Here is a 15,427-nt window from a genome sequence, read left to right as displayed (position 1 = left end):
TTCCAGTTTCATCTTCCTTACCATACTAGTCACTCTTCTGGCCTGTGTCTTATACTCTTCATGCATCTTCTCCTATCTTCTTATATCTCTACCATAGTATCTTTTTCACATGCAATTCCTGCTTAATATTGTTTGTCATTCACTTTACTCCAAATTGTGTCCTCTTGTTCACTCGTGGTATACAACTTACCATTGCTGCTAATAAATATTCTTCATAATTTCCCACCCACTAATGATATCCCGGCCTTCCAATTCCTCCCTCCATGAAACTTCCCCAAGTTGACGTCTTAGACCATTATAGTCACCGTCTTATAATTCCACATACGTTCCCGTCTCTTTGATACTCCTGCATGTCTATTCATTTTCCAAGTCAAAACCATATGGTCACTCTCTCCAACTGGTGGGAGAGATGTCATCTCAGTTATTATCAACTCTTCTGATGCTATAACCAAATCCAAAACTCTTGAACCTCTTGTTCCCTCTATTACATGTTGCCTAAGACATTTGTCCCTCAAGAATTCTAGAATTCCATTCCCCTATTGCTACATGCATCTTCCTCTCCCCAGTTTATACTACTGTAGTTAAAATCTCCAATAACAATCATTCTTCTTGCACTTGCCAAACTCAACTGTCTAAACATTTCCTGGTCCCTGCCCTCTGTACTCCTGGGTCTGTAGCAACACCCCACTAAATATCCTGTCTTGCCCACCTATCTCACACCATATGCTTTCAAAATCATTAGTGTCACTGCCTTCCAAAGTCTCCACTCTTAGAGGACATAGGTCGTCACCTATTATAAGTAGTACTCCGCCACCACACTTTCCCTTCCTATCCAGCCAAAAAATGCTGTACCCAGTGACTTCTATTCCTGTTATTATATCCTCTTCTATCAACCACGTCTCAGTGATCCCAATAATTTTTTGCCAGGCTGATGCTATCTGCGCCACCAATTCCTCTCCCTTATTCTGGATTCTCCTGGACATTAGTATATAGCATATAAATGGCATTGTTTCTATACCCAGCATTATCCCTGCTAGACTCCACTGGGCTCAGTGTTACCTGATGGTTAAAATAAGTGGTTAAAGTATTGGAAAAGTTGGTTAAGGACAGAATTCAAGAATGGAAGGATCAGAATATGATACTCTATAGGGGCCAACATGGTTTTGTTAAAGGTCGATTCTACCTTAGCAATTTATTAACTTTTTATAAAAGAATGACATCTGAGTTGGACAAGGGGAATGGCTACACAGTGATACTACTGGATTTTGCTAAGGCTTTTCACAGGATACCCAATGGAATACTGTTGCACAAATTAAAGCAGATGGGGATGGATAGTAAACTGTGGATAAGAGAATGGTTCATGGAGAGATACCAGAAAGTAGTGTATGGAGGAGCAGATTCCAGGATGAGGCAGGTGACCAGTGGTGTGCCTGAGGGCTGCGTGCTTGGGCCATTATTGTTTAATTTCTACATAAATGATATGGTTGAAGGGAGATATTCAGTTGTTTGCTGATGATGCAAAGTTAGGTAGTGGAATAAAAAATCAAGCTGATGCTGAGAGTTTGGAGGATGATTTAAATAAGCTGGCAAAATGGGCAAAAGGTAATGGATGTCAGTTCAATGTGGAAAGTGGAAAGTTATACATTTTGGGATTAAAAGGTTACCAGCTGTGTACCAAATTGATGGAACAGTACTCCAAGAGATTGATGAGGCTAGGGACTTGGGGATGTTGGTGGATAAGGAGATGAAGTTCAGAGGGCACATTGCTAAAGGTGTCCAAGATTGCACATAGAATTACTTGGTTATTGAAGAACACACTAACATCCAGAGATAAAGAGGTTATTATTCTCCTTTATAAGGCATTGATACTTACACATTTGGATTACTGTGCTCAAGTCTAGTCACCTGGGTCCCTTGGAGATGAGGAGGTTGTGGAGAGGGTTCAGAGGAGAGTGACTAAGTTGGTGAGTGATGTAAAAAATGTTCCCTACATTGAGAGCTTGTGGATTGCAGAGGTAGGTTGATAAGCAGAGAAGAGGGGGACATGATAGAAACATTTAAATTATTAAAAGATTTTTATAAGATTGATGCAGGGGAAATATTTCAGCTGTTTGATAGTGATGGAAGAACAAGAGGTCATCCCTGAAAATTAAGGAAAAGTGTGGTATCAAGGCTATGAGAACTAGATTTTTTGCTTGGAGGGTGGTGAATGAGTGGAATGCATTGCTTGACTTAGTGTTGTAAGTGCTTTGTCTGTAAATTAATTCAAGATGAGGTATGATAGATATTGTTTTGATAGTTTGGATCTCCCGCGATTAATCTATTATTTTTCTGGAAATATAATAGATCCAAAATATTTTTTGGATCTCCTGCGATGAGTCTATATTCTGGAAATATGGAGATATCCATAATAATAATAATCATGGAGGGATGAGGAAATGGTTGAGAGAATACCAACACAATTGACTAAGATGATAACAGGTCTGCACAATACTCTTTATTCAGGATAGATTAAAGATCTTATATTACAAAAATTTATTGATAAACAGGAAAGAGGAGATATGATCCAAACATAAGTTGCTAAAGAGGTTTTATAACACTGATGGGTGACAAGATAAAAATGATTGGGATGAGCTGCCAGAGATATAGTGCTCTATCAGTGATTAATGAATTCAAGAAGTATGCATGATAAGTATTGTATGAATCCTTCTGCAATGAATCTTTGATATGTCCATATAACTATAATAATAATATTTAAAGGATATTAATAAACACTTTAAAAAGAATGATTATAACTAATGTGTATATCCAACAGTGATGCAGATGTAAAAATTAAAAATAACAGAACAAAACATGGAAAGGGACATTCTGGAAATAACAATTGGATAAAAAGATTAAGAAGTGAACAAGAGACACAAAGGTAACATAATATTATGTGACACCTCTAAGGGCTTATCACAGAATGACACACACACACAATCATTATTTACACTATTCAATTCTCCATTTATGCATAACACACTACTAATGATCGTCTACTCACATCTATTGATCAAAAAGGTTTTTTTTTGGTCTATCAGTTAAGTGCAAAGTAAGAATTAGTATTATTAAGAATTTAAGTCATTAATGATTAAGAAATAAATGGCACTAGTTAGGATATAATGAAATGTCTGGTAACAATTCTCTTATGGGAAAAGACTTACACTTCTGTAGGTTGTAAATCTTAGAGATTAAATGAATAAGATGTGATCCAAGTAAAGTTTATGAAATTGTTAAAAGATTGAATAGACTGAATTATAAAAATACTTTTACATTTTCCAAAGAATCCTGTACTAGGAGAGATAGTTAAAAACTAATGAATCTTTTGTTGAATTCAATAGAAGATTTCATTATAATTAACGAAATCTTTGTGTATTAAAAGTAGTCATGCAAAAACTTTGGTAAGAATATAAGTAAGAAATTTGGTAAGAAAAAGGGAGGGGAAGTGCTATTGATGATAGAGAAAGAGTTATGTCCATACAAAGTAGAGATGCAAGAGGGAAATAGTGCCAGTGGTTTTGAGGCAGTATGGTGTGAGATAGAGGTGAATGGAATCAAATACTTGGTTGGATGTTGTTATAGACCAGGTAATGTGGATGGCGGTGATAATGAAATGTATAATCAAATTAGCCAAGCAAATAAGAAAAGGGTGATCATTATGGGCGATTTTAATTATGGCAATATAGACAGGAATGATGAGATAGCAACTGGAAGTAAAGAAAATGAGTTTCTTGAGTTTTTGAAGGATAACTACCTTAGACAGTAGGTAACAAAGGGCACGCAAGGATTGAGGGTCTTGGATTTGGTTATCTCATCAGAGGATATAATTATAAATGAGGTGTGAAATCATCCACCAATTGGTGAGAGTGACCATGAGGTGATTACCTGGGTACAGCAGTGCGAGGACCCCTGTGAGAAAAGGGTATATGTGGAACTACAAGGGGGGGGGGAGATTATGAAGAGCGCAGGAGACAGCTTGCGGGTGTAGCATGGAATGAGGAGTTAGCTGGAAAAGAGATCAACGCAGCTTGGGGGAATTTCAAAAACTATCTAGGAGATGCAATGTCTAAGTGTATTCCAAGGGTGAGAAGGATGAATAAAGAGATTAAGCATGCAATACAGAGAAAGAGGACATTGTGGGCAGCATAAGAGAAGTGGAAATAACCAATTCCATGAGGTCTACAAAGACCAGGTAAGGAGGGTGACTTGGTTGGTGAAGGTAGCTAAAGAGAGGTATGAAGCTAATGAAGCCAAAAAGAATCCTAAGGAGTTCTTTCGATATGTAGCCAGCAAAAGAAAGAATGATTATGGAAGGATGACACTGATAGTAGAAAATGATATAAAGACAGCTGTTGCAGAATGTGTGGTGGAGATAGTTAATGAGCAATTCATAAAGGTCTTTCAATCTTGTGAATGCAACTTCATGGAGAGATTGAGAGCAGTAGATGATGGGGAGGAGAGACTGATTGTAAGTGAGCAAGAGGTGTATGGGGAGTTGAGTATACTATATGTAAATAAGGCTGTGGGACTTGATATATCACCATGTATTCTGAAAGAATGTGCCAGGGAGTTGACACCTGCCTTGACATATTTTTTTAATATGAGTCGCACTCGGTCAAGTGCCTAAGGAGTGGAAGGAGGGCAAGATTGTGCCACTTCATAAAGGAGGTGATCGAACTCAAGCATCAAACTATAGGCCTATCTGTGTGTCAGGTGTTGTGGTTAAGTTGTTGGAGAAGCTTGTGAGAACTAGGATCCAGAGGTGGGTTGACAACAATGGTAATATCTTTGATGGACAGCATGGATTTGCTAAAGGGAGGTCATGTTTTAGTAAACCACTTACTAATTACAATAAAGTGACTGCTTCCTTGGACAGAGGAAAAAGATACACAGTAATATACTTGGATTTTGCAAAGGCTTTTGATAGAGTACCTCATGATAGGTTGACAGTCAAACTAGAGCAGATGGGGTTGGATGTTAGATTAGCGCATTAGATTGGAGACTGGCTATCTGATAGGTATCAACAAGTTGTGTATGGGGGAGCGATATCCAGGAAAAGGAAAGTCACTAGTGGAGTGCCTCAGGAGTCTAGGTCCATTACTGTTTAACTTGTATATAGGTGAAGATTTGGATGGAGATATTCAGTTGTTTGCAGATGATTCAAAGTTGGGATGAACCATGAAGAGTAGTGAAGATGTTGTGGCCTTACAAGAAGACTTGAATAAATCGAGTGATTGGGCACGGAAATGGGGATGCGAGTTCAATCTTGCAAAATGTAAGGTTTTAAAATTTGGTAAACAAAGATGGATGCAGAATTTATGCTTGGTGAGAATATATTGTTGGAGGTGGAAGAAATAAGAGATCTGGGGGTGATAGTGGATAAGGATCCGAAATTTAGGGGACACATAGCCAAAATTGTGAAGACAACACGAGGGCTTCTGGGAATGATGTGGAGGACACTGACGTGTAGAAGTAGGGAGATTCTTGTTCCATTGTATAAGGCTTTGATTAGGCCACGCATGGGCTATTGTGCCCAGATTTGGTTCACATGGTTTTCAGAAAGATGAATTGATGTTGGAAAGGGTCCAAAGGCGATTGACTAAGGTAGTTTCTGACCTCTGGAATGTCGAGTATGAGGAAAGATTGAGAAGATGTAATTTGCAGAGTCTGGTGGACAGGGGGAAGAGGGGAGATATGACAGAGACCTATAAGTTGGTAAGGGGTTGTTATAGAATCAATGCTGGAGAAGTTCTACAGAAAATAGTGGGAGATTGGGGGGGGGGGAAACCAGAGGTCATCCCTGGAAACTGCATAAAGAGGGTGTAAGTAGGGGAGGGAGAGGCAGGTTTTTTTTGTACAGAGTTGTAAATGACTGGAATGCCTTGCCTGAGAGTGTGGTGTCTGCAGGGAGTTTGAATGTGTTCAAGGCATGTATGTTGAGCACAGTATGATGAGCTGTGTGTGTGATAAAAGGACCTCTCAGATGAGTCTTTGACTCCATGAGGTCTTGGGGTAATAGTAATAATAATATACATGATAAAAATCAGAAAGGTGACAAAATGGTCTAGAGGCTATTGAAAAAACTTAAAGGACAGTGCTGTAAAAGAAATTAGAGATGGTAAGGTGTGATGTGAAACATGAAGATAGATATTCCAGATGTCTAGAGTAATTATTTTGAATGATTGCTATATGTTTTTACAATGCTAGAACATTTGTAAAAACAGTACATGAAAGTTTTAGAGGTACAAAAACCATCAAAAACCTCACATGTGGAAAGGCAGCTGGAGTAGATGATATTTGACCAAAAATACTCAAATATGGAGGAATAAAAGTTTTACAGTGGCTTATCTACATGATCCACAATTCAGGGTTAAATGGTCAAATTTCAAATAACTGGAGTAGAACACGCATATCTATCTGTGAAAAGGGAAATAAAATTGAATATGAGGACATACAGAGGAATTACTTTCCTGAGTGTTCTAGGTAAGATTTATAGAAGCATATTTAAGAAGCTACTAAGAAAATTTGTGGAACGGGAAACTTGCAGGATTCAGATTAAACAGAGGTTTATCAGGATTAGATTTTCACTTAACAAGAAACATTGAGAAATGGGAATATAACAAAGATCTGTATTTAAGTTTTGTAGATCAGGAAAAACCACATTACAAGGTACCAGAGAGAAAAGCTTACAAAATGCTACAATCACATGGATTAAAAATATATTATAATGCAATAAACAGTCTGTATTTAAGTAGTAAGAATTACAGGCAGTACAGAAAGATGGCTTGATGTTAAATCAGGTATGAGACAAGAGTGCATATTATCCTCACTCTTACTCATCACAACACAAAAGAAAGTGGTGTTATGCCTTCTATCAAAATTGGCGATATACAACTCAGCTGTTTATGAAGATTTTATATCATTCTTCAATAAATCCAGTACAAGGCTGCAGGATTCCCTAGCAAAGGAAAGAACAAAAACAATAAAGTAGTCAATCAATGTTAGCTATGTGAGCTCAGCTAACATACAGAAGATTATAGAAGCATATTTAAGAAGCTACTAAGAAAATTTGTGGAACGGGAAACTTGCAGGATTCAGATTAAACAGAGGTTTATCAGGATTAGATTTTCACTTAACAAGAAACATTGAGAAATGGGAATATAACAAAGATCTGTATTTAAGTTTTGTAGATCAGGAAAAACCACATTACAAGGTACCAGAGAGAAAAGCTTACAAAATGCTACAATCACATGGATTAAAAATATATTATAATGCAATAAACAGTCTGTATTTAAGTAGTAAGAATTACAGGCAGTACAGAAAGATGGCTTGATGTTAAATCAGGTATGAGACAAGAGTGCATATTATCCTCACTCTTACTCATCACAACACAAAAGAAAGTGGTGTTATGCCTTCTATCAAAATTGGCGATATACAACTCAGCTGTTTATGAAGATTTTATATCATTCTTCAATAAATCCAGTACAAGGCTGCAGGATTCCCTAGCAAAGGAAAGAACAAAAACAATAAAGTAGTCAATCAATGTTAGCTATGTGAGCTCAGCTAACATACAGAAGATTATAGAAGCATATTTAAGAAGCTACTAAGAAAATTTGTGGAACGGGAAACTTGCAGGATTCAGATTAAACAGAGGTTTATCAGGATTAGATTTTCACTTAACAAGAAACATTGAGAAATGGGAATATAACAAAGATCTGTATTTAAGTTTTGTAGATCAGGAAAAACCACATTACAAGGTACCAGAGAGAAAAGCTTACAAAATGCTACAATCACATGGATTAAAAATATATTATAATGCAATAAACAGTCTGTATTTAAGTAGTAAGAATTACAGGCAGTACAGAAAGATGGCTTGATGTTAAATCAGGTATGAGACAAGAGTGCATATTATCCTCACTCTTACTCATCACAACACAAAAGAAAGTGGTGTTATGCCTTCTATCAAAATTGGCGATATACAACTCAGCTGTTTATGAAGATTTTATATCATTCTTCAATAAATCCAGTACAAGGCTGCAGGATTCCCTAGCAAAGGAAAGAACAAAAACAATAAAGTAGTCAATCAATGTTAGCTATGTGAGCTCAGCTAACATACAGACATTTAGTGAATGAATTTGGAACACACACTCTCCTCTTGCACCTCTAAACCTGTCCTATCCCTCTAGTATTAAAACCTTCTCCAGGATGAAATACTCCAATAAAGTGCTCACTGAATAATTCCATTATGTCCTCTGCATCAGTCACTCTATTCCTATTTTTATCCCGCAATGTCATTCTTCCACAATCATTTCTCCTCCTACTGGCCACATAGCTAAAAAATTCCCCACATAGCTAGAAAATTCCAAATTTATTATGCTATAATCAGATAAGAAAAATTAAGATGTGAACAGATTTCATCAATGGTAGAATCACATTAAAAACAGAAGTATTAAGTGGAACTTGACACTGTTAGCATTCAGGAATGCGCGAGTAAGGTACTGTGGTCACCAAAACAGAATGGGGGAGAAAAGGTTATCAAAACAGGTAGGAAAAAGGCCAAGATCTAGGTGGATTGATACAATAAGAAGTACCTTAGAACAATGTTTCTTAAACTGTGTTGTGCCAAAACTTTAGGTATTTCCTAAAAGTTTTGGCAGAACACAGTTTAAGAAAGTTTTTAGAAATTACATCTAATGTAATTTCTAAAAAACCTTCAGTGAATGTGGAAAATACTATCTGGTGAAACTGTTGATGGGAGAAGGAGGGTGTTCTCTATTGTCATTAGTACGCAATAAAGAGGTTAATATTACTTTCATTACTTATTAATTACAAATATGAGTAAACAGATTAAGTTGGATTTCTTTTTTAAAATAAAAGATGTCAGTAGTAGTTGTTCCATAGAACAACTACTACTGACAATTTTAAAAACAATAACACCTTTAATGACTGAGTGATGCAAGTAGGAATGTAATTGCTGCAATGAACGTAATGGAGGAACATACACCACCTCCCAAGATTGATTTAAATATGAAACCTCACATTTCTCATTAAGATTTGTGTGCATTAGTTACATTAAGTTGCTTTATTATTTTTAATATTATGTATCATATGTTTCCTTGATTAAAATATTTTGCACATAATAGTTAACTGTCATAATTTTCTTTCCAATAATTTTTTTAATGAAAATTTTTATAGGGACTCAATGACAAAATAAATATTTTTATGTAGGATTTTTCAGTCTCAATAAGAAACACTGAAACCTTGAGTTTTTTCAAATAACTAATTAATTTGGAGAAAAACTGTCAATAGGAATGATTGGTAATGATGTCAACTTTTCATGTAGTACTATCCTGTACACCCCATCCCTGAGGTTACATATCAGGAATTCAATCAACAGAACAAACTGAAGGAGAGAATTGTACGGCTAGATGCTTTAATTCAATGTGGTCATCAATTTACGGAACCATTAAGTACTGATTACAAGGTTTCCTTGTAGCCAATATTTGGGTATACTTTGAATTGGAAGTTGAAAATTTATTTATCACTAGGTTAGACTATAATAGATTTAGTTTAATCCTTTATCCCAGTGAGAGCAAACAAAGTTTGCGCCTGAAAATATCTTCAGGACTAAATATAGTGTTGTACTATCTTATCCAGTAAGTAGTGCAACACCAAGGCAACTCGTGGCAAAGGTGGAGCAAGCTACCAGGCACTTCTAACCCAGTATCTCCCATAATGCAAAACACATTTCCTATGTGGATATGTATACTGTTATGCATTAAAGGGATTGGCCATCTACCCAGACTAGTTTCGACCTTTATTGAGGTCTCTTCAGTGGGAGCCAGGCCCAGAGCTGGAGATACCAGGCAGAAGCAGTAGCAAGTCATCTGTGCCTATGGGAGTTGCCAAAAGGTTTATCACCTTTTTTAAAAATTACTCTGGATTTAGAGAAAGATGTTGAAAATTTATTTATCACTAGGTTAGACTATAATAGATTTAGTTTAATCCTTTATCCCAGTGAGAGCAAACAAAGTTTGCGCCTGAAAATATCTTCAGGACTAAATATAGTGTTGTACTATCTTATCCAGTAAGTAGTGCAACACCAAGGCAACTCTGGGTAGATGGCCAATCCCTTTAATGCATAACAGTATACATATCCACATAGGAAATGTGTTTTGCATTATGGGAGATACTGGGTTAGAAGTGCCTGGTAGCTTGCTCCACCTTTGCCACGAGTTGCCTTGGTGTTGCACTACTTACTGGATAAGATAGTACAACACTATATTTAGTCCTGAAGATATTTTCAGGCGCAAACTTTGTTTGCTCTCACTGGGATAAAGGATTAAACTAAATCTATTATTTGAATTGGAAGATTTATACAAGACCATCAAAGGTACTTTTTTTTTTTTTTTTTTTTTTTGCTCTTGAAAATTATTATTATTATTATTATTATTATTCAGGCCTCCAAGGAGTCAAAAGACTCATCGAGGGAGGTCCTTCCTAAGACAAAGTCTGTCAAGACTCATCGAGGGGAGGTCCCCCCTGAGAAACACAAAGTCTCATACCACTCTTTAAACTCACTGACCGTTCTCGCTCCCACCACTCCATCAGGCAATGCATTCCACGGCTCAACCACCCTCCACACAAAGAAACCACTCCTTACCTTCTTGCTCACAGTTTCCTGTCCTATCCAATTGCTGTTACTGCCCACCACCACCATTAGTATTTTCACAGACAATCACAAACATCCATGCCCAAGGTGGGATTCAAAATCCTATCCAATTGCTGTTAAGCTTTGCATCAAGATTTAATTTAAATGATTACTAATGGAATCTAAGATATCATAACCAGCAAGAGCAGATGTAAGTACAGTATTATAAAATAATACTGTACTTATTATTATTATTATTACTCCTTGGAGTCCAAGGACTCATCGAGGACACCTACTCTACAACTCTCCATCTACTCAATCCAACAACTACGGTGAATTGCATCATCTACACCAATGGCATCTACTGCCCACCACCACCACCACTAGTATTTTCACAGACAATCACAAACATCCATGCCCAAGATGTGATTCGAACTTGCAGCCTTTTGGCTGGAGAGCGGATACGCTAACCACTTGGCCAACTAGGCTGGCATAATACAGTATTAGATAATAAGAGATGTGAGAAACTATTTTTAAGTTATGGAATAGTCAAGAAAAAAAAATTGCCCTTTATTTATCTACTCAGAAGTTTATTTCTGGAGAAGAAAAACAAATACAAGAAAAGAAAGAAGTTAGGAGCATTTTGCTCATGCATGGCACTGATGTGGTATAGGTTTGGCAATCCTCTCATGTGTGAGACTGATAAATATAAACCATTAGCCCAAAACTGAAAACACATCAAGATTATGCCTCACTGGGAATGGTATGGAAAAATATACTTGTGGTAATGAAGATAAATAGTGAGAAATATTGTATAAATAAATAAATAGTGTAAAGGGGGGAAAATGTAATGCATGTCAAAGATAAGACATAATTTATTAGAAGCAAATTTTAAGTGAATTTCATTATCTGGTGTAAGACATTCCACCTTGCTTATTGCCTATCTCTAGATAGAGCAGGGATAATGGATTATTTTATCCTTAGCCCACCATGACACTAATACTTAAGTATTAAAGACTAATAGCCTTTCTTAGGCAGCAGGATTTGCATTAAAAAAAAAAAAAAACGATTAAACAAATGAGGATTACTTATAAATATTTTGATAAACACATTCTTCATTGTCACTGTTTCCATTAAAAAAAAAAGGGGGGGGGGACTCTCTTTAGGTTTGAGGATGACTTGAATTAGAGTTCAGAATGGGACAATTACAATGTTTCTGGTAGGTGAATGACAAATTTATTATCAAAAAAATAAAAAAATAATAATAAAAATCAAAGCAACCCATTTCTTCAATAGTAGACAGAAAGAAAGATATGGTGAATAATACTAACTATAAAAAAATTATCCTTCAGTGACTGAATTTGGGGAATTTAGCTTAAATATATATCTGTGTGTATGGTATACAGAGATATATACACAGGCCATGGAGTATGATTTTCCTAAACTAAGGAGGCATATATATTATAATTTTCTTAAGTCAGAGATTAAACTTCCTTTAATTTTTCTATAAATATTTTTAAGCTATCAACCATTAGCAAAATTTAATACAAGAAATTAACATTTGCTAAAATGACAACTACATTGCTATGGTGTCCTGAGCTTTTGACAGAGAGGTACACATTCTTCTTTAAGGTGGAGTTCCTCTTTGAATCCTCCATTCATAAATGTACTCATAATTTATGATAAGGAGGATACTCTGAACTCTCCATCTCCCAAGATGAGAAAATATCTAAACTACGGAATGTTGGCCATCAGAAACTCAAATAGGGTGGTGAATGAATTGTAAAGCTTTTGGTTAGAAAAAAGATAGCAATTATAGGACTGATATATTTATGCACACACACACACACACACATCCATATACAAGTTAGTGAAAGACATTTACTAAATTTGAAACATTATTCATATAACAAAAAAGGAAAATTGATAACATTCACAAAAGTTATATAAAATTATGGTGAGTAATGAAATGAAGAGCATGCATGTGTATTGCCAACAAAGAGTAAATTAAAAGCATCAATGATAACTATAGCCAGTGCAGTTTCTTCTAATGAGTTTTTTTTTTTCAAGTGCATCAAAATCTCAAATATTGTAATATGACAATCTCTTTTTTACATTTTGTGAAATCATGAGAAGATTGTTTAGTTTATAATATTTTTCTTTTGCTGCATCATTTATAGAAAAGTATATTCAAAAATTTATAAAATTGTTCACTATATTGTATTATGTAATAACAGCTTGTGTGTTGGGGGGGGGGACTTTTCTATTACAAACAGTCACAGAAAACAAAAGTGGGTAAATTTTTTTTTTGTCAGTTAACAAAATAAAATTAAAAACACTAGTAATGTGGAAATTCAGGATCTATGCTATTTGCCCATTCGCACAAACCTCCTTTAATATCTTGCCACACCACATGCAAATCTGGTAGTTTCTGCTGGAAAATGTGAATTGCTTTTTGGGAATCATTTCCTCTGTGACATATAACAAACACTTTATGATAACCATCTCCACTTTCATGTTCACCGACTATTTTTTTAACTTTCTGAAGTGAATACTCATTTTGTATTTGTGCAAGTGGAATATTAACAGAGTTTGGTAGGCTACATATTTCAACTTCAGTGGCTGAACGAACATCAATCAAAGTATGTGGAATACCTTTGTCGATAATTTCTTTGTATTCTGTACAAGAAATTCTTTCATTTTCTTTTAAAAGATGAATTGGTTCTATTCTGTCTGTAGCAGAAGCTTTACAAAACTGAACATAATCTATAAGATCAGTTATGGTTGGATTATCACCACATACAGAACAATCACATTTTTTTGGGCGCAGTCTGACTGTTTTGAAGGAACCAAATTGTCCGTCGAAAAGAAGCAGTTGCTTGCAGTATGATGGTTCAATTCCAATTGCGATTTTGATCACCTCTAGGGCTTGCAAGCATCCAATGATTCCTGGAACTACACCGAGTATTCCACCTTCTGAACAACTTGTTGTCATCTCTGGATCAGGTGGTGAGGGATATAAACATCTATAACATGGGCCGTCTTTAAAATTATACACTGTTAATTGACCCTCAAGTCTCAGTGCTGAACCTGAAACCAAAGGTTTCTTTAACAGCACACAAGCATCGTTCAGGAGATACCGTGTTGCTACGTTATCTGTTGCATCAACTATTATGTCATACTTTACGATTATATCTTTTGCGTTACGTCTGTCTAAAAGAACCCTGTGTGGTATGCATTCCACTGTAGGATTCAAGCCACGAATTGCATATGTTAGCAAAAGAGCTTTTGATTCGTTAAGGCACGCTTCCTTATACAGTATTTGCCTGTGGAGGTTACTGAGTTCTAATTTATCGTAGTCTACGATACCAATTCTACCAATACCAGATGCTGCTAGATAGGCACTGGAAGGACAACCAAGTCCTCCTGCTCCAACCACAAGTACGGATGTATTTCTTAAAGCAAGTTGACCGTTCACTCCGAAGTCCGGAAGTATTAACTGTCTACTGTATCGAGCGATATCTTCTTTCGATAAGTGATTATTTGCTGCTGTAAATTCTTTCACTTGAATGTCGTTACCATTTGCTTTCTCATATTGACTTAGTTTGGATTTTAATTCTGCAATTTCCTTATCTTTATCAGCAAGTAATTTCTGATAAACCTTATCCTCTACACTATTCATTATTTAGGCGTATAATCACATACACACCAACTTCGATCTTAAAATAATTATAATATAGGATGAAAATTACCACTAGATGGCATCCTTAAGACAGTGATGAAATCATTGGAGGTTTGCACTTTTTCATAACGATTCCGTGACGTAAATACTACACCCGGAACAGGAAATGCATTAGAATTACAGCTGATTAATCGAGAGAGGAAAAAAAAAATGTTTTGAATTTGTGCACATGTTTTTGCTTTTTTAAAGTTTTGCGTGATATATTGGATGAATATTAATTCTTATACAGAATTGAATTATATTTAAATATAGTTATCATTTTTAATAGAATTTGTTAGTAGTATAAAGGGAAGAGCGTGAAAGACAGAGTTTCTTCCAGTCCCTAGAGCTATCGCCTGTCTGTGGGTGTGTATTATTCAGTGATGTGTGCGGCTTTCATGTGTGCATATAATACTGATTTCACGGTAAATCAGTATGAATGTTGTGTGTAGCAAACGTTAGTTACTATTTATGTTTAAGCTTCACCTTCATTTTAGAACGATATTTAATATTCAGAGTTGCTTGGTGTATATTCAGATGATCTTTAATACAAACATTTGTGGTGTTCGTCGAACACTTATGGTGTATTACCGTTAGATCCGTTTGACTTAAATGTGATGTTTGGGGAATTCATTAAATCATTTAGAAATGATCTGGCATAAATAGCAATCATAAGCTGATTGATTTTCTTAAAAATCAGCATTAATGAATTAGATCTTGTAATGTAATATTGATACGTGTGTTCATGTATGCATCGTACACAAACAATTCCACATGTAAACATATACGTGTATTTTTGGATACCTAAGTAAATTTAATCAGTTAATGCTCGCTGTTTATCTGCTACACGACGTGACTAGAATAATGTAATAAGATACTCATGATTAGTAAAAAGTTCTTCTTTTAAATTATTTTCGAATCGATATCTAAGCTTAACTGTTGATATTACATACGCACACATACAGTAGAACAGAGTGAACCAAAAATTACCAAGGGAAATGAATTGAAAATATTGA

The 15,427-nt window shown here is 35.7% G+C and overlaps 2 protein-coding genes across 5 annotated transcripts in view; one reads left to right on the top strand and one right to left on the bottom strand.

The window, feature by feature from the left end:
- Nucleotides 1-15,427, top strand: part of LOC150098114 (poly(A) RNA polymerase gld-2 homolog A-like) — a 315,041-nt gene that overhangs the window by 79,219 nt on the left and 220,395 nt on the right. The window contains exon 1 of one of the 4 annotated variants that reach the window (XM_090406210.1): nucleotides 14,625-14,777. The exons of 1 other annotated variant lie outside the window; for it this stretch is intronic. The gene's annotated coding sequence lies outside the window, so the exon portion shown is untranslated. Of the gene's footprint in view, nucleotides 1-14,624; nucleotides 14,869-15,427 lie in introns of those variants that run through there. 2 more of the 4 variants (XM_090406207.1, XM_090406211.1) reach the window with 2 other exon arrangements.
- Nucleotides 12,498-14,410, bottom strand: Uba4 (Ubiquitin-like activating enzyme 4). The gene has a single exon (XM_090406388.1). It carries the CDS (start codon nucleotides 14,370-14,372, stop codon nucleotides 13,029-13,031), a length of 1,344 nt encoding a protein of 447 aa, XP_090262514.1. The 5' UTR covers nucleotides 14,373-14,410; the 3' UTR covers nucleotides 12,498-13,028.

Source organism: Typopeltis vanoorti, chromosome 16 (genome assembly GCF_054136105.1).
Source record: "Typopeltis vanoorti isolate ZY-2024b chromosome 16, IOZ_Tvanoo_1.0, whole genome shotgun sequence".
Taxonomy (NCBI): Eukaryota; Metazoa; Arthropoda; class Arachnida; order Uropygi; family Thelyphonidae; genus Typopeltis; species Typopeltis vanoorti.
This window is presented reverse-complemented; position numbering and strand designations above follow the sequence as displayed.

What these genes read in the sequence shown, in the direction of transcription:
- Uba4 (XM_090406388.1), bottom strand. Translation starts at nt 14,372, where the DNA reads ATGAATAGTGTAGAGGATAAGGTTTATCAGAAATTACTTGCTGATAAA.